Source organism: Culicoides brevitarsis, chromosome 1 (genome assembly GCF_036172545.1).
Source record: "Culicoides brevitarsis isolate CSIRO-B50_1 chromosome 1, AGI_CSIRO_Cbre_v1, whole genome shotgun sequence".
Classification (NCBI taxonomy): Eukaryota; Metazoa; Arthropoda; class Insecta; order Diptera; family Ceratopogonidae; genus Culicoides; species Culicoides brevitarsis.
In genome coordinates, this window is record NC_087085.1 from 17,760,251 (window position 1) to 17,780,968 (window position 20,718).

General features: G+C 30.4%; 1 protein-coding gene across 1 annotated transcript in view; it reads right to left on the reverse strand.

Moving 5' to 3' along the window:
• Positions 1–530: 530 nt before the first annotated feature.
• LOC134837375 (uncharacterized) overlaps positions 531–20,718 on the reverse strand; it is a 43,637-nt gene continuing 23,449 nt past the window's right edge. The window contains exon 3 of the mRNA XM_063852746.1: positions 531–596. Coding sequence (XP_063708816.1) covers positions 531–596 — 66 coding nt within the window. The remainder of the gene's footprint in view (positions 597–20,718) is intronic.

Genomic DNA, 20,718 nt, shown 5'->3' on the forward strand with positions numbered 1-20,718 from the left:
ATATGAAAGAAGTGGAAAAAATTCGGTGTCCAAATCGTAAGGAAACTCACGCATTATTAACGAAAGAGTTTAAGAAATGCGAGGACTTTCTAAAAATGAAAGTAACGGAAAAAATCAAAAGAAATTTTTATAAAAAAAATTTTCATTATTTTCATTGTGGCAATGGTATTGTGGATTGTTCTATTTGTCATCAATAGAGTCATCAAGTTGCACAAACGAGCTACTGTTGCTGCGATTTCGGAATAAAAATGGAAATTTTATCAAAAATTAGTGTTACCCGTGCACTTCGTTCCACCCGAAAATAATGAAAACAATAGGACGAGGTATGCAATGAATTTTACACGTTGGTCATATTGAAATTTTCATAATTTTCTATGAATTTTTCCATTAATTTTCGAAATTTTTCAGCTCCAAAACCTTCTCAAAGCTAAGCTTGACACACAACAAAAAATCCCAAAGAGATTCGTAAAGCAGAATTTGAGTTATTTCGTTACAAAGTTTGTATGGATTTTGACAATTTGTTTGGAATTTTAATAAAATTTAGACTTACCTGCAGCTGGTGATAATTTTGTGACAACTCCCCATCGGATTTTCCACTGTAAAGAAAAAAAATGTTGTTAGTGAAATTTGTCTTTAAAAATTAGTAAGAAATTGAGAATTTAAGGAACCACAATGTTTAATTTCCTTTGAGCTAGCAATTAATCAAAGAATTAACACCACAAAATTCTTTCTCACAAATAAATGTAAAAAGCAAGAAAAAAACAATGAACTGCAACATCTTTTAAAGATCAAATAAATTGATACAAACACAACAAGAAGGCAAGACTATTATAAGTCCCTTTTCTTCTTTGTCTTTATTTACACAAGAAAACATAAAATTTCCGATTCAATAAGGCTTAACTCGACTAAAGTTTTCTTCGTTGCATGTTTTTGTCAAGAAGTGTTTGAGTATTTTATTGCCAACCAAAGACGAAAATAGACAATCGATAGCCGTTTAAACATAAAATACGCAAAAAGGGGGAAGGGAGAACTATTTTAATGCCAGCAGATTTAGAGAAGCTTAGAACGAAAATATGTGGAAATAATGGACCAAACGTACATTTTAAAGGGGTTTGCTTCTTAATTGACTTGTTAGACGTTTAAGCTCTTTTTCTGAAGATTTTCGAGGGTTTCCTTACGTATATCAAAGGAAAAGTTTTGTTCTCGTGTTTCATACAAAATATGCCAAAGGACCGTTTGAGAGGCAAGAAAGACGAAACACGACAATTTAAGTCTCAAATAAACATTTCAACTTGACATTAAAACTTCTTAACATCACCTAATCCTGAGAAATGTTTTGCATGCACTCCAATGTTCTTGCCAATTTAGCTTTAAATGCATTTTCTAAACATTTTCTTCAAGATTTGAACAATCAATTGGGAATACAATGTTAAGTGAAACCTGATATGAAGTGAAATTCGTACAACAAAAAAAAACAAATTTTTCATAAAAATAATAAATTTCATTCAAATATTACATCAGATCTCTTGTCTGACACTATCATTTATTACATTTTTCCACCACGCCATTTTTCGGCTTTAATATTTATGTCACACTATCGATTTCACCGCAAAAGTGTACACTTCGTACGAGACGAGAAGAGAAAAAAATCGGAAAATATGTTAAAAATAAAAATATGTGCACCTAACTTTTGTGACAGGTCATATGTTGTCTGTCTGCTGGATATAGATATTCCATTTACTATTCCCGTGTTTGTTGTATGAATTTATGAAAAATGTGACTACGATGGAGCTTTGAGTATCATTGTGCATGATAGCGGTTGCGGTAAAATGGGAAAAAATTGAATATCGGAACACATTTCTAGGTTACTACCGAAAAGTTATTTATTTTCAGATTTATTTGATGGGCAGACATCTTCTTATGAATAAAATGATAGATTTTTCGTGCTTTTATCTTGTTTATGCGACATTTCAATGGCTAGAAATGATGATCTGTCAGCTTGGTTTTTTTGCTTTTAGAACCAAAGTGTCACAAGGAATGAATGGAGGTAAGATTTGGAACAATATTATTATTTTATTTATTTTTTTTTTGTTTCATTCAAATTATTAAATAAAAATTTTCAAAATGAATTAAATAAAAAATATTAAATATAATTTCAAAAATATTTCAAATATTTTAAAATATATTTAAAAAAAAAATAAGGAAAAATAAAAAAAAATAAATAAAAATTATAATTAGGTATAAAAAATTTCGAAAAATTTAATAATTTAATTAATTTTTTTTTTCTAAATTTAAATTGGCAATATATTGCAATTCATTTTTTTTTCGAAAATATTTTACAAAATAAATATTTTTTAGAACAATTATTATGAGTATAATTAAAGCAACCATGGAGTATAATGCCTTCAATAAAAATAGAAAAAAACGACATTCTGATTCTGACAACATTGCCGCAAAGACGTGTTTGGAAACTTAAGAAAAATTCAGGTACATCCAAAAGGTTTTTCCATTCAAATACTTTTCACTCATACATACAATTTTTAAATATTAAAATATAAAAAAAAAATAAAATATCAAAAAGTTAAAAATTACATTATTCCGAGCCTCGAATGAACGGAATAAAAAGGAACGAAAAGTCTAGTCACCAAAAAATGTTCTCTATGGGACATCACTCTCGCAGGGTGGTCGAAAATAATAAGATGTCTTCACATTTTCCGTTGTTGTCGTCTTTATTGTTAAAGCGTTGTATGAAAAAGGCTAAGATGACATGTGAATGATTCCATTGTGCGATGTGAAATTTCTTGAGTCATCTTATTTTTGCTTTTTGCATGAATTTGCGAATTTCGTAAAAATCATAAGAAGGACGTTCCCCAAATTTCTCGAGAAGAAAGCATTTATTTATTTAAGTTGTCATTAATTTGATGGACGTCGTAACCGCATGCATATGGAATTCGGAATCAATTATGTCCATGATGCCTCAGGCGTTGTATTAACTTTCATCTTGCCTCATCTTGCATTCAACAACCCTTTTTGTTTAACGGATTTGTATCTAATGTCAAGTAGTGGGGGTTGACAAAACAGAAGAAAGTGAGAGATTTTCGGAGATTATCTGATTCATCGTCGTCGTCGTCAACAAACATGAAGCTAATTGATTTTCATTTACATATGAGGGAAGTTTGATAGACATTAATTCCCAGTGGGATGCTGTAACATTAGAAATTTCGTTATGACTCAAGAAATAATTCCTCATTTTAATTCAAGTTGGCACAAATTTCTCATTAACCGTCGAAAAATAACGATAATTACCACCTTTTTCTACACTAATTACCACTAACATCACTCAAATTTACACAACAAATTTTTTTTCGGCTTTCCTAATCATCTGCCGCGCACACAACAAGTGTTTATGTTTAACCCGAAAAAAAATTTAATTAAATGTTTAACATTTACCACATCATAAAATATGAGAAATATGGCAACATATTTTTTTCATGCTACCAAACGCCGAACAACGTCGATGTTGATGACAAAAAAGGGGTAATTTGATTATTACCATGCTTGCTTTTAATGTTTTACGCACAAAAAAATTATATTTTATGAAGTGCTCAAAGCACGAGCAAAAAGGCACCTCATAATTTACCGTCACTCTTCACGCACGTTTACTTTGTTGTCCAAAAAGCAAGTACAAGTACCACTCGTCATCAATTTTTCGTCGTTTACAAACGATAATGACGCCGCCGTCGAATTTTATAAACTTGTGACATTTATCATAAAGTTCGTTTCTTGCAACTTTTAACGACACCCTTTAACAATTTTCGCAGAAACTTATTACATTACAAATTTTATGTAGAAGAAAAAGTCATCAAGTACACTCGAAGGATATTATCGATTATTCGACACTATGCTATGCATCGTTCACCGCGTCGCGACTCCTTCATCATATCATCGTTAATAACGTGAATTTCCTGTATTATGTTCCCTTTTTTGTTTCGATTTTCCTTCTTTTAGCGTTTCTTTTTTGACGAACGGGAATGAAACTTTACATAAATAGACAGAAATTCCGTTGCAAGTGAAAGAATTATTTCTCCAATTTTTCCAATTTCCGTTTGTAAACACTTTTTCCCTTCGTTCCTCTTTTTTTTTTTTCGTAATGAACAAAGAGGCGAGACGGGATAAATGGGTTTGACAATTGCGTGAAAAAATATTATTTTTATTATTTCGGGAATAAATTTGATTTGATTTGTTTTTTTTTATTTTAACCAGATTTTTCCCTTCAACTTTTTCATTCAAAAAAAAAAAAAAAAGATAAAAAAATTGAGTGAAATTCTTTCGTTGAAAAGAAACTCATAAATTTAACAAAATTGCAATTTTCAAAAGCATTTTTTCAACTATCCATTTATTATCCCATTTATTATTATTAGAATCCTTCATCATATTTTTATTATTTTTTTTTCAACTAATTTTTTTATGAATGCTTTTGATTTTTTTTTTGCAATCCACAAAAAAAAAAATATTCTAACAAAAGCAAAAATTTTTTTTTAAAAAGTCGTCAACCATAAAGAAGAACTGTATCCCTTTAATTTGAATAACGGAAATGAGACAAAATTAAAATTTGTTTTCTTTTCTGCGTTGAAAACTTTTCTCCCTTTTTCGCTCTGTGAGACAAAATAAAGAAAAATGCAGACGGAACCAAATAAAGTTACAAATTTTCTTCATTGTAAGAAAGTAATCTTGTCTGATTTTTTCATAACCTTTCAGGTGCACGTGAAAAAATATTTCGTCATTCTTTTCCAATTTTAATATTATTTTTTTTTTTTGTAACAAGAAAAAGTTTTAGATTTTAAGAATATTGCATCAAAAAATATTTACGAAAAAAAAAATAATAATTTCTTTGGTTATTGTGTGACGTATCTGATAATTATGTGCTTTTGTATTCTTTAGCCAACTTTTTTTTTGAAGTTTAAAACTTCTTGCAAAGGAAATGTAAAAAATCTCGACGACTCATTGAAACTGTTGCACACCAAAAACGAATGAAAATAGAAGAAAAAGAACAAAAACTTTCTCAAAAAACGATGAAGTCGTCTTCAAGATTAAAATTTGTACTTTGTTGTAATTTACCATTGCAATTTGTGTGAATTTGGTGATTCCAGACAAAAAGTAAGTCGCAATGAATGCAAATAAAAAGACGACTTTGGTATAGTTTAGCGAGTGCTAAGAGATGAAAAAAAGGAAGTAAAACAAGGGAAGAAGTTTTTCTTTCAACAACAAATAATTTTCACTGCAAAAAAGGCATCTCGCTTTTTCAAAAAGTTTATTTTACTTTTGAGTTTTACTACACTTCCTGATGCTTTTCAACGCTGAAAATGAGTGGCCAAGTCAAAAAAAAATATTAAAACAAGGAATATAAGAAAATTTAGGAGTCACCCTAGATCTGCGAGTAAGGGAAAAAATGAGAAAAACGGTTCAACTTTTCTAATTTGTTTTCCTTTCGAACATAGCGAACATTTTAATCTTCCCTCTACCACATCAGCAGCACATATACTTCGACATTATCATTTGTTCCGCAAAGAAATTAGACGAAGAAGGCAAAAATATGCAAAAAAGAGGAATTTTCTTTTGCACTTTCCTCCGTCTTTTTATTTTATTATTTTAAATTCCTTTAAAAAAAAAAAGAAAAATATGTGCGACTTAAGTAGGCAATTGAATGCTCATTTTGCGTCAAAGACAAAAAATTCAATCACTTGATCGATATGAAAATAACGAAACTCTTTTATTTCATTTTATTTTTTTTTTTTTTTGCAAAATAAAAATAACATAAGGGAGTCGTTGTGTCAGAAGACACAAGAGTTTCCTTAGAAATGGAAATCAGGATGAATAATTTTAGACAATTTATTTTAATTCGAATCCCCTTTTCTTCTTCTTTTTTCAGAGGTTTACCTGCTTCGTCGTTGTATCGTCTTGTGTGTAATTTTATTTTATTTTTTCCATGTTATTATTATTTTTTTTCTGAGAAAATAAAATAACAGTCGCATTCATTCACATGTCATTGAATTTTTCATTTTTTTTTCTACGAAAAAAATTTAATAGGATAAAAAAGAGGGAATAAGGAGGAATATTTTCGACTGAATAAGCAAAGAAGGCTAAGATAAAGCAATTTTTCAGGAAAAAAATGTAATGAAAGAGCATTGCTCTCACGCCCTTAATTAAATTGGAAGCTTAAAATAGTTCGGTGGCAAATTTAATTACCGTCACACGAAACTTGTCGTCCGCAATTCCCATTTTTCGGTTTATAAAAGTTTGTCGTCATCATCACATGTGTTGTCTCTTTCTCGTCAAAAATAAATTAAATTATATATTATCAGTGATCGTGGTATATGACGAAAGGTGAACGGAGTCTGTCAGTCGGTTGTTCCCTCATTGCTGTCACAAAAAAGTGCTGAGTCATTAATTAACCGTCTATCAAGTTTGCTTGTCCTGAAAATGAGACTTTTGACATTTTCTCACATATCAATTTCTTGTCTGTCGATTTTTTTTATTCCTTCATCGAACGACAAACGTGAACTAGATTGACAGCGATTAAGTGCACACACATTGTTTGACACACATTATTTAGCGGTATTTAATCACGCGGCTTTTTTATCGGCATTTAATGCCGTTGCCGCCGATAACTCCTCAAGTGACGTGCTGCACAACTTTCACATGCGATGATTGGTTTGTTGATTTTTACAGCAATATTACAGTTATTAGAGCAATTTGTTGGTAATTTGAAGTTTATAAGCGGGATGTCATGCGTTGCGGCAATTAGCGATGAAACAGGTCAAAAACGGGCTTGGAAGAGACGCCGGAGCACTTGAGAGTATCAAAATGCAGTCGACAAAGCTTATTAGCTCATAATTTTTCTTTTCATAACAACAGAAAGTGGTTTTAAAAAATGTAATTTTACGACGACATACGGGGAAGAGAGTATTTTTCACTTTTTACGATACTGCTGTAGTAGCGAAACATCAAAGGTTGCTGCAATATGCATGTTTTTTTCTCAAATGGGGCTTAAACAGGCAACGTACTCGAGTGCTCTTACAATTTGCATGTTTTGTTGCGTTTGAAGTAAAATTAAAAAGAAATTTTACTTCGACAATGTAAAAGCTCGAGTTTCGAGTTTGAAACTTGATGAAATTTGAAGCTCGAGTTTTTGTGGGAAAAGATCTTAAATGATGAGGAGTACAAAATTGTGAAATTTGTATAAAATTTGGAATGAGGAGTACGGAAATGTGAAATGAGGAGTATAAAAATGTGAAACGAGGAGTATAAAAATTTGAAATTTTTTTCTTATTGAGAAAAGTCCTTGGATTTAAGGATATGTGAAGATATTAAAGAAGATACAGCATACAAGAGGATTATAAAATTGTAAAATGAGGAGTATGAAAATATGAGACTAAAACACATTATTTTTTTCACATTTTCGTACTCCTCATTTCACAACTTTGTACTCTTCTTTACCATTCAACAGTTTCACATAACCTTCAATCTAAGGATTTTTCATTAAGAAAAAAAAAAATTCACATTTTTATACTCCTCGTTTCACATTTTTATACTCCTCATTCTCATACTCCTCTATCATGCTTCTCATATCTCTTTTAGTATGACGGTTCATTAGTTTAAGGTGTACGAAATTGTTGAACTAGGGTCACCTATGAACAATTTCGTACACCTCAAACTATGGAACCGCCATATTGAGTTTGTTACGAATCCTTTTTCTAATAGCCGTTAGTTTTCTTTCTTTCACAAACAAATTAAAACTGATGAGTAATCCATAAAGAATTTACAGGCTATTTTTTAACAATTTTTCTTCTAAAGCTCGAATTTTACTCAAAGTACTCGAGCTAAATTCGAGCTTCAACTTTGAAAAAATTCGAGCTTTTGTCTACCTGTACTTTATGGATTCCTCAGCAGCAACAAAGTGAGTTTTGCGAAAGAAAGAAAACTAACGGCTATTCTTTTTAATCGACTGAAACACCACTCACATGAAAAGGAAAGGAAACTCCCACTTTTCCTGTGCCGTGCCAAAAACTACAAAATTCCTTTGTCTTGCCGAACAATAACTTTTACTTCTAGCCGTAAATTGCGATTAGTAGCTAGACCAGACAATTTATTGCCTTCCATATCCTTCCTCCATCATCATTTTTTTCCGCCGAGTATCGAAAAATTGTGGAATTTTAAAAAGTTAATCTCCTCATCGCCATTCATTCCACTTTCTCGAAATTAACTCGTTGTTCCGAATCACATATCATCGAATTTTTATTCAAATTTATTCAATTCAATTCCATTCAGGGATTTTTTTTCTATCAACGTCCATTAGCTTATTGCGGGAATTTGCGATAGAAAACTCAATCAAAATGCAAAATTCATTCGGTTCACAACAGATTTCGAGTTACTTGCAGTCTGGGGCTTTTTAATTATTCCCGAGTTCAGGGATGAACATGTATTTTCCCCCCATTTTTAGTTGTGAACTTGCTACTGTTTTGTGGGGTTCCGATTATCAGACATGCACTTGTCTTGTACAATCATATCATATCAATAAAATTTCATCACATTCAGCTTCGTTTTTATTACACATGCGATACTTTTTGATTGTTACACGCCATTCAAAACGTTTTTCGGTGTCCGGTAATGTTTGTTGTTTTCCTTCTTCTTTTTTTGGGTCGCATATGGGGAGTTGTTGGTCCAAAAAAGCATGAACAAAAGTGGAGTTATTCGTGTAAAATATACAAATAATAATCATAATTTAGCTTGTTATACTTTTCGGACAAGGGTTGCATAGAAATTGGCTGTTTGAAGGGACCATTTATGGGTTTATGCATGAATTTTCGGCTGAAATATGAGAAAATAAACATTTTTTGTTCTCGGACTTTATTGTCCAAAAAGTGTGCGGATGAGGAAAATGTTTTCCACAATTTTGCAATTTACTGCACTCAACTTTTTTTTTCTTCTCTCGTATCCCCAAAATCATGAAATGGTCATAATTTTTTGTCATTTTCTCCGAAACTCCCCCAATTACATGTTGCCCAAGTGTTGTTGTTGTTGTTGAATATTGAAGCGGGAAAAAACATGCCTGACCATCTCTCGGCATTAATATTCACAAAGTGTCGCCAAAGTGTGAGTTAATTTGCGTTAAAGAGTGTTAGTAAGTATCATTAGAATAGCTCGAGACTTGCCAACAAAAATTATTATCTAACTTTCGGTCGTTTACAATGAAAATAAATGAAGGAGGCGACACAACATGATGTTTATGAAGAACCAAAAAGTCACAAACTTTTCTAATTTAATCTTGGATTTTTTTTTGCGTTACTGAAGAAGATGACGAAAATTATGAAAATTTGCCACGAACTTTTATTTCATTATTTTGATGAAATTTGAGGAGATTTTACTCAAATTGACCGGAAACGCATTTCACTTTGGCAATAATGGATTTTTCATTAGCTTCCTAACATTTTTTATTAAATTGAGTGTGTAATTGCCACTTTTTCCCCCGTGCTCTTTAAAAATTTCGCATGAAAATGATAATCCATTAATACAATTGTTTTGCAAAAAAAAATTGCTCGAGTCATCATTTTTTTTGCAGTACTTCGTTTTTTTTCATGGCGGAGCAATAATAATTTTTTAAACAACAACGCTTGTACTTGGCTTAATTTGCATTCATTTTTCCATTATCGTTTGTACAAACGCTAAAGTCGTTGCATTTGCAGTTAATATTTTTTTTCTTCCTTTTAAAAAGAATTTTTTTTCCGTTGATGATGTACAAGCCATTTCCTTTTTATGATTATTATTATTACGAGAGACTATCGCAATATTATTATCATCAACATTAACAGACAGACAGATGAAGATTTGTATAGAGAGAAGTTGATGATCTACTGCAGCCAGCAGCAGATGTGCAGCAGTATAAAGATGAAATATGGAGACCATCATCGTCTACCCAGAGATGTTTAAATTATTCATATTTCCAGAAAAAGAGCAGTTTTTGTGGTATTTTTCCATTTTTTTGCAATAAAAAGATGGAAAAAGGGGGAATTCTTATCTCCGAAAAAAAAAGTTTCAGCTGAAGGAAAAAAAAGTGATTGTTGACTCAAGGTGCTTTTTTTTTTGGGACCCGCTTATGGAATAAAACACAAGAAATCTTTAATCCAATAAAAATGTTGTGCCTCAATCTACTCGAATTTACTTGATCCCTTTTGTTTGCTGTTTAGTACGATAAAATATTTTGCTCTACCGCTCGCAAGCAACCACAGAAACCACAACAAAACTATATATATCGCTTGTGCCCGTATTGCTTGTTGTTGTGTAAAACATCCGAGCCAACATCTAAAATGACAAAGTTACAGTTTTTCAGTCACATTCTTACAAGCATTACTGCATTTTCTTGCTATTTTTCCAACGTTCGTTCATTTATTTACATCAGCTTAGACAGCCAAACGACTTTTTCTTTACTTTCTTCCATTTTGTTCGGGAAATTTGTTTGCCAAAAGATCAAAAAACGGCAAAAAAGGTAAATTCTACATGAAATTTTTGGAACATCACAGGAAAAAGTTGAACCATGGTGGTGAAAATTTAACAAGAATTTCATGTTTACGTTCGCTTGATGTTAAGAACAACATTGATCCAGCCACAAAATTCCCGTTTTTCGGTAGAATTCCCGAAAATGTGAAAGTTTTTCATACAAATCTTCTCTCTTGACAACTTTCGAGGAAAACAAACAACGTCCTGGATGGTAAACAAAGAGGAAAAAGAAAAAAAAATCAATTAGTCGTCGTGCCATTAAAATAAAACTTGTTTTAATTACAACTTTCTGTCCGTCCCTCTTCGCGTTCCTCGTCATCATTGTCGCTCATTAATCTAAACTAACGGTGAGTTGAGTGTCTTTTTAAATAACAATATGGTTTATATTTCACTTTTTTTTATTTTATTTTTATGACGGTTATTATGTAACGTCTCTTGTCTAGGAATTAAATTTCCGTCTTTTATCCCGCCACGTTGCTTGGTGTGGGGCACGAACTCCTTATTTTAGACTTAATCGTTTCAATTTGTCACTTTTATTACGGCTCACACTTGTTCCGCTTACTGGCTTAGACGCACTGCCGAAAAAAAACGTATGTAGTACCGAAACACACCCCTGCCACATTCCAGAGAAAAAAGAGCGGGAAAAAGTGAAAATGAGAAAAGAAAGCTCATCATAAAACGATTTACACGATAATTTGCATATATACGTGCATCTGTTCTTTTAATCTACGGATTATTCAGGGTGTAATGTGCAATTTAAGACAAAAAAAAATTTTTTTTTGCTCCATGCTACTTTTGTGATGTATTTATAGCACAGACAGAAAAAGGAAAGAAAAAAGAGGAAGTAAAACAATTCATTTTTATTTGACTCACATCACATTTTCCTTTTCTTTTTCCCGTACTTTAGTTTATATTTTTTCGTTGAAAAAAATTGTAGGAATAAAAAGAATCGTACAATAAAACATCACGAGAGATGCGGTAATGTTGCATGTCGTTCCATGTCTTCTATGTTCCGTTCATTATACAAAAAAGGAGAAAAAAAGGGATAAGTATGCATGAATTTATTTTAAATGAAATCATAAAAAACTGAGAGAAAGGACGCTAATAAGAGCCTATTTTCATTCAAAGTAATTCAAAGCAAACTTTTTGCGAGATTTTTTTTTCAAATAAACATAAATCTAAAAAGGCAAAAGTTTTTCAGATGAAAATTATGTCAGTGCTTAAAGTCCAAGATCGGATGTAAGCAACAACTGAGTAAATAAACAAAATGAACAAAAATTTTAATGAAAATCAAGTGAAACGAGAAAATCATCGAAATTACCCGGTAAAAACATACCGAATTGGTGTTTGAATTATTTAAATTATTTACAAGTTCGTACAAACAGTGGAAGAAACGCGTGCTACAATGTTGCAATTTTAATGGTTTTCAATACTCAAGCAATCGAGAGACGCCCGATGAGATGAACAGTAATTTATTTGGTTGAGAGAACATTTTTACTGTGAGTTTATTTAATTTTTCCAGTACTTTATCTTATTTTTTTATTTTTGAGAAATTTAATTATTTAAATTCTTAAAAAAAAATTATTTTAATTTTTTATTTTTTTATAATTTTTTTTAACTTTTCCTATAAATTTATTTTTTGAATTTTATTCACTTGGAATTTTTAATTTATTTTTAATTTTTATTTTATTTTATTTTGCTGCTTTTGGATTTTTAAACATTAAAAAAAATATTTTTATTAATTTATTTTATTATTTTTTTTTTATTTTTCTAATAATTATAAATATTTTAATGTTAATGAGCCAAAGAATTAAAAAAAAATTTTTTTTCGCATCGTTCAATGGTTTTACAAATTTTGTGAAATTTTTTCACTTTCAAATATTTATTAATTTAAAATTTTTTCAAAACACTCTTAGATGTTGGAAAGAAAAAATAAATGCGAAAAAATATTTTTTATTAAAAAAAACAAAAAAAAATCAATCAGAACCAATTAAAAAAAATTAAAACAAGCAAAAAAATCCAAAATGAAATGAATATCTTTTTCAGTAAAAAATACAAAAATCCAGATAAAGTAGAGAAAAAATTGAATGAACCCACAGTAGATCGACTTTTGGAAGATATTTTTGCATGGAATCGGATGAAAATCGATGAGCTAAAAATTTATGTGCCGTACAACTTGCCGATGAATATTTAATTAAACTGGTCTGTTTGCATGTCTAGCAGAAGTTGTGTGTCTGAATCATGAAATATTCACCACTGATTGGTGTGTCTAAGAGTTTCCAATTGATTTTTTTTTGTAAGTTGTTGCTGCATAATGCGGTGCACTTGATCGCACCTTCGGTGTTCAGTTCTTAAAAACTTTTCAAATAGACACACAAAAATATAAATATTGAATGCACCGATGAATAAATTAACATCATTCGATTAACGTTACAGCAAAATTTATATTTTACCTTGGAGAAATTTGTTCAGATTTTTTCCCTTCGTCTTCGGCTGGATGGTTGGAAATTTCTTATCATTTATCATCAAAACGAAGAGCAAAAGACGTAAGAGTAACAGAGCACCCTTATCAACAATCCTAATCTTATTTTAGTTCATTTTTCTTCCACTCATATACCAATTTTTCATGTCAAGTAACCAGTAACTGCACACGGAGCCGCATATACCGAGAAAGCGAAATAAAAATAAACAAAACGAAGACACAAGGTCCAACGTTCGTCGTTGTCGGTGCGCTAGTGCAGAGATAATATAATTGGATTATAGTTTAATAAAACATACAAATATTTATTTTTATCATATAAGCTTATGTTTTTCTTTTTTTTCGTCTGTATGTCTAATGGAGGAGCAAACTGCGAGGATGCTACAACACCCAAAAGACGAAAACATTTATAAAACAAAATTATAAGAGATGAGAGCGTGTGTGTGTGTGTTTTGCTTGTTTTGATGATAAAAGCAATGAAGAGGTGCAGACAAGGAGAAAAGAGGAAAACTAAAGCAAAACAATAATAAAAATGTATCATAAAGTGTTTCGCATTTGTTTCACCTCTGTGTTGAATAGTTGAATTTGTGTCGTAGAACTTTTGTGAGTTGGCAGGAATTTTTTTCGCACTAATAAGATCATCTTTTCATCCTCCTATTTATTATCTTTTTGAGTGTTTTCCGGACGTTTTATGGTGTCGTTATAGGTTTCTAGGTTTTTGGCTAATTCTCATTGTGAACAAGAGATTTTCACACATTTTGACAAATTTTTAACAGTTAACGAAGATTTTGATTTTTTTGTTGAAATGAAAAACAAATATTTCGATTTATAATTGTTTAAATTAATTAAATATAAAAAAAAAAAATAAAAATATATTTTTTTTTCCAATTTTTTTTAATTAAAAAAAATTAATAAAAAAAAAATAAAATCTGGAAAAATATATATTAAAAATTAAAAAGAAGCTGTTTCAAAATTTTCAGATTTCCTTATAAAATCATTAAAATTTTAATTAAAAATTATAATTCGATCCTTTGAAAATAAAACATGACCGCTTGATATGATCCGATATGATCTACACCGATCAGTGGGTTTATTTTCCGAGAAATACGGTAGTTGGATTTTTAAATAACCTCAAAATTAAAATAATTTTTTTTAAATAAATAAATTATTAAAAAATTAATTTATTTTCTTAATTTTTCCAATCAATCTTATTTCTCATTATTAAAAAAAATGATCATCAAGCAAAAAATTTAATTAAATACCAAAATCATTAATACCAACTAATTTCTTTCAAAAATTAATCTCTTCACTCATCTCATATTCATTTCCCAATCAACGTCAAATTTTAACGGGCTCATCAAAAATTTATTTTTAATAAATTCAACAAAAATTATTATTATTCATCCAGATGAAAAGATAAAAGCCAAGAACAAAAGGAAATTTAGGCCAGTAGCATCAAATTTCCTCCTTCTTCTTATGTTTATCGACACCATCGAATTTTACGTAACGCTATAAAATAAAATCAAATTTCAAAAATTCCTTGCTTATTATTATTTATTATTTTTATTCATTCATTTATTTATGATCTTTTTTTTTTCAAACGAAACGAATGACTGACTTAGATGGATGATAAATTACAAAATCAACCATTGATGTGAAAAGATTTTTGAGTTAACTTCGGACGTCGTGAATTCCGTTGGAAAAGTAGAAATAAAGGGAAATTGATTATGATTATTATTAATGTACTGCGAAATATTTTCTTTTATCTTCTATGGAGTCGAGGAAATAAAAGAGCTAACTATCAAGAAGAAAAAAAAACCGTAGAGAGGATAAAAAATTCTGCGGTCCTTTTTATTATATGAAAATTAATGATGAATGGTTTGGTCTTTCGTTCGTTCGTTCGTCGGTCTTTTAATCAAAATTATATTCATCAAACGGAAGCAAAATGACGCAAAGAATTTTAATATTAAATTAAGGCTTACAAATTATGGCGTAACTTTCACCTTGCAAACATATCGCTTTCGTCCTCGTCGTGGAATTTCGAATCGATTTTCCGCTTAAAAATTTACATAAATTTGTAATAAATTGTTATCTCCTGCACAGGCCGTGAATGGAACTGTGATGCACCTCTAACTACCCATATCATATCGATATATCGAACGTTTTACCTTTTTTCGCATCACATCGCCTACGTGGCATTGTTCGTGTACTAGACTTATTGTTTCCCATCATCATCATAAATGTCCCGACAGAAAATATGTTGTCTGCAATCGAGTTTGTTCGGCACAACCACATTAATTTATGTACTGTGGAGATGGCAAATGCATGGAAAATCGCGTGAAAATCATATTAAATCCTGCATGCGAGGTGCATGGAAGACAATATAAACGATACTGCATTCAATTGAAAGTCGTTTAGATAAATAACGTTAGATAAATCGTGCAGTGTCTCTATTATTGCTTTATGGATCGCGCACATGAGGGGAAAATTCACACGGTTTTGTCCCAATTTATTGATGGCTAACGACGACGAAGGTTTAAAGCTGTCACAAGCAGCGACAAAATTCAACTTTCAAGGATGATTCAAGTCGTGTCGAATGTCTCCGTTGGGTAACATGATCCACAATCACAACACAAGTTTGCGTCATCATGACTTTGAAAATGATATGAAAACGGAGAAAAAGAAGAAAAATAAAAAGTTTCTTCGTGAAAAGTTTTAGCTTAGAAAAATATTATATTGTCTCAAAGGAGTGTAAGTGCCTTCTTCGTAAATAGCGAAAAATTGTTGTGAATGGTGATGGTATCTCCCATACATTTTAGCACAAAGCGAATTTTTTCCAACATTTTCAACTTGTACTGAACTTTGTTGGCTAGAAAAATGTCACACGACAGAAAAATTGCTTAGGCAAGGTCTGCACCAGATTTCTCTTTAAACACCGATTAAAGTTTACATCAGATTTGAGTCGAACGTAATTTTTCACTCAAACTGCACCTGTTTAATTTCACATTTTCTTGCGAGATTCCTTGAATTCTCATAAATAAATAAATTAAAAACCAAAAATTCTAGAAGGGAGTCAATAACAATCCCATTAAAATTTTAGCTTTCATTTCATTTATCTTCCATTTTGTGAAAAAAAAGAAGAAAATATTTGACATGCGGTGCATGACATCTCATTTCATTAACTCGTCTCCCCTTAAAATGTGTTTTTCTTTTGTTTAAAAGACATTTTAAGGGGGAGTCGAGACTACTTTGATCACTTCAGATGATGACTTCTTGAGATAACTCGGTGCGATAAGCAACTTAAACATATGCAAAGAACTTTAAAATGAATTTTGTGGGTGTTTTTACGTTTTTTCTTTCGTTTATTCGTGATTTACTGAGTTCACTTGGGTTATCGTTTGTTTATTTTTCAATCAAATTCATTAATAAATCGATTATAATTCAACTATTTTTTAATACGTAAACTATTTAGATTAAACTTTTCACTAATTTTTAATAATTTTTTTTTCGGAAATTAAATTATTGCACTGAAATCAACATCTAATGGGTGCAGCTGCACTTCCACGAAGAGTTTCGTGACGCACATCCACGTTCCATTTGTGCCATAAGGAGTGATCGCAGGAAGGGCAGCATCGTGGGAATGGAGCCGATGGATTGCCCAATCGAATGGGACACTTTTCACGCTGCGCTGGGCATCGTTCAATCATGAGAGACAAATCCGGGAGACATTCTACCAATTCGCACTCGAGGAAGCTGATGGGACGTGTGTAGTTGGTGTAGCGTTCGATGAAACGATTTTGGGTTTTGTGCCAGCATTTGCCACGAACATCTAAGATTTTTTTTGGGTAAGAACGTTTCAAATTAAATTTGATAAATTTTGTCAAAAATTTTTAAAAAATTTTAAAAAAATTTTTAAGAAAAAATTTTTTGGGAAAAATTTTAAAGTGAAAATTTTTAACAATTTTTTTAAAACTTTTTTTCTAAAATGATTTTTTTTTGTAATTATTCATATGATTAACAAAATTTTATTGAACATTAAATAAGAAACAAAAAATTATTTTCAAGCAGAAATTTTAGGAAAAAATTACTAAAATAAAAATTTTTCAGAAATTTCTTCTAAAAATTATTTTTCTTTATTTTTTTTTGAAAATTTAATTTAAATTTAAAAATTTAAATTTTGAAGAGAATTTTGGATTTTTTGCCTCAATTGTTAATTTTTTAAAATTATAATTTTTTACATCGAATATTATAATTTGGACAAAATTTTCAATTAAAATTGGCCTAAATAATATTTTACCTGGATGTTCGGAATATGGAATTCGTATACGATGCCCTTGAATCTCAAAGACGACAACGACAACTAAAACTGCCAAAACCAAAAAAATAGTTCTTGATGCCATGACTGATAAATAAATACTGACAACTTTGTTGTAACGCGACTTCAGAACGATTACTTTTGCTTCTTGATTCTGATCGATCAATTACGGGTTCTTATCTCTTTATCTCTCGTCTCGTGTATAACATTGAAATTCTTCCGTCCGGCATGCAAAACAATGAGAGCGCATTGTAATCGTCGTAGATCCAGTGATAAAGGAGAAAAACACACACAAACAAAAAAAAAGATTCAATTGAAATTTAATTTACTCCACATTTCATACACGTCCCCATGCTGATTGCATTTACGTGACCTAGTCAATATTATCTCTCGGTTTTCTTTCAATTAAGATGCATTTTGTGCCGAACGACATCGAGAGAGAGTAAAACAATGCCAATGCTACGTGTCGAAATGCTTTGCGGGATTGTCCGTAATCGATATCTCTTCGTAATAAGTATTCATGGCGTAATCTAGAGCAACCTTGGTCTGCCTTCCTCTTTCTTAATTTCTCGACAATTGTCTTGCAATTATATTTCATGGACAGACGAATTATGTCAATGTTCAATTCCGAACAAAAAGAAGTCATAAATTTGTTAGATAACAGCATCGTCATCGCAGCAAGGCAATCATCAATTACCGTCACTCTGGCATCCAAATATCGTATTTCTTCGCACGGCACCATAACAAATCCAGAACAATCAAATATTTGAAGCTAAACATATTTCAGATGTCAAAAGTCAGCAAACACTCACACACACTTTTCCATCTAAATAATACTTACCCCGAAATCACATAAATCCATGATGATTGTCATTGTTTCGCAAATACACACACACACAAAATCCCCTTGAACGTTGTATGGCTCCTGATTGCACTGCCAGAGCAGAGGTGAGATGATTTCATTTTAATTTTAATCCATAATAATAAAATAAATCCTGTGCTCGTTTCGCTGTATCTCGGCATAAATGACTAAATTAATGTCACATTTTGATACAAATCAATTGATATTTGATTTGGTGTCGCTTTTAACACACTCCCACACATTCGAATTAATGAAGTGTTTTTTGCGCGCAAAATTTCGTCTGCGAAATCCCAATCTAATTTATAGCTTAGACTTGATTAAAACTGTAGAGCTTCGTTTTATTTAACTTTTGTGCGAAACGAATGATGATGTTACGTTTTTGTTATTCACGAAAATTAATTACTGCTTTAGAGTTTCGCCTCTTTTATGCTCTTCTGATGAAATTAATAATTAGCTCCTTTGCAAATCGGAGAAAATTGATAAGAAAAATTCTCGAGAAACAAACATACGAATTTTGCTGACTTATTTAAATAGCTGAGAATCAAACACAAACTAAAAAGATACGTTTCTCTAATTATTATTAACGATAATTTTCTCGGCAAATATCAACAACGCCGAATGTGATGATATATCATCTACCATACAACGCGAATCTTTATCATTTATTTTCGTTATTTATTTTAATAAGTAACTCTTCTTGATATGTGTCAGATTTTTCCGTGAAACTTTCTACATTACGTTTTATTTTTGCTGTTTGTGTTTCTTTATTTACTTTTTCCCGTTTTTAAAGGAAAAAAAATACGTTTAAGGCAATTTTATTATTATTTTATGATAATGCTTACAAAAACTTTATTTATTTTTTTCGTTGCTTTATTTGTTTGTTTATTTTTTATTATTTTAAAGCATTTTTTTTTAGCTATGAAGCAAGAATTTTACTTGCAGAAGAAAAATACTAAATTAACTCTGTTTTTTCTTTGAGTTATTTATTTGGAAAAGGAAAACTTTTGTTTCACTAATTATTTAAAAACTTGTAACAAATATGCCTTGCAACGGAAAAAAATTAAACTTTTTATATTTTTTTTTCATTTATTTGATTTTACTTATTAATTTATTTATTTATTATTATTTTAATTTTAATTTTTTTTTTTTTTTATTTATTTTTTTTTTTTTTTGTTAAAGAACTAAATAAGATTTTTATTTTTTAAAATTTTTTTTTTTTGCTAAATTAGACACAAAAAGTTGAAAAATTTAAAATTTTAAAATATTTTTTAAACAAAATTTTTAAATTAAAAATTATGAAAAATTTTATTTAAGTTTTAAATAAAATTTAAAATATTCGAAATTCAAAATTTTTCGAAAACTTGGTTGAAAAAAACTAGGTCAAAAATATTTCTTAGGTCAAAAAATTTATTTTTTTTTGACGGACTAAGCCCAATTTTTGGGAAAAAATTTTATTAAAAAAATGAAAAATTTTTGTAAATAAAGTCTATCATAAATATTTATTTTTCCCTAAAATTTTTGCTCACAGAAAAAAAAATATTTTTTTGTAAATCAAAAATCATCTAAAAAGTTTTTAAATGCCCACATTTGAAAAGTAATTGCGCAACTAATGAAAACCTGTTCAAAATCCACATTACCTGCGTTAAATAATTTATTTAATTAGGATGCGAGCGCGACAACAAGGACCTACGAAAAACCCAAAAATGTTATGCTTCTGACATGCCTGCGATGTGTCACATAAATTATATTTATAAACAACAAATTTCATGCGAGTGTGAATGAACGTTGAATACGTTTCACAGATAAGCATGACACTTCTTCAAACTTTTAATTATGATAATTATTTTATATGTGTCTCTTGCTCTCGCAACTGACGCCTATAAATTATAATAAACTGAATATTTTTTTGCTCGTTATCTCTCTGTGTGAATGTTACAAAAATGTTTTGAATTAATTTGTGTGTGCGTGTGCAAATTATGTTCAAACAATAAACTTTTATCGTTGTCATAATTTCATTTGGAAAAACAGCATGAAAAAAATGATATAAATTCTCAGGTCGTTATTTGTTTTAAATCACACGTTGTGACTTGCACTTCTTATCAATCAATCGCTTATGGGAAAATTCTATTTTTACTTCATGCAGACGTGGCGTAACTTTCCTTCTTTGAAAACGTGCTAGTTTCCGGAGAGCTATCGCCTCTTCATGATACGAACAATGAATAATTTAGGTTCACATGTAACTGGGTAGAAAATTTTCCCACAATGAAGCCCACACAAGTACACTGGCTTCGAGGAAATTTACTCTATGGACGAAAAACGGGTCAGAATAACCACTCGGGAGTTAATTTAACTTCTCGGGAATAAATTTAACCTATTGGGAGTAAACTTCACCTATTGGGAGTAAACTTAACCGCTCGGGAGTAAACTTAACGTATTGGGAGTAAACTTAACCCCTCAAGTGAGTTTCCTAACTTTTTAGGAATTTATTTGATCTCATTTGAGAGGTAA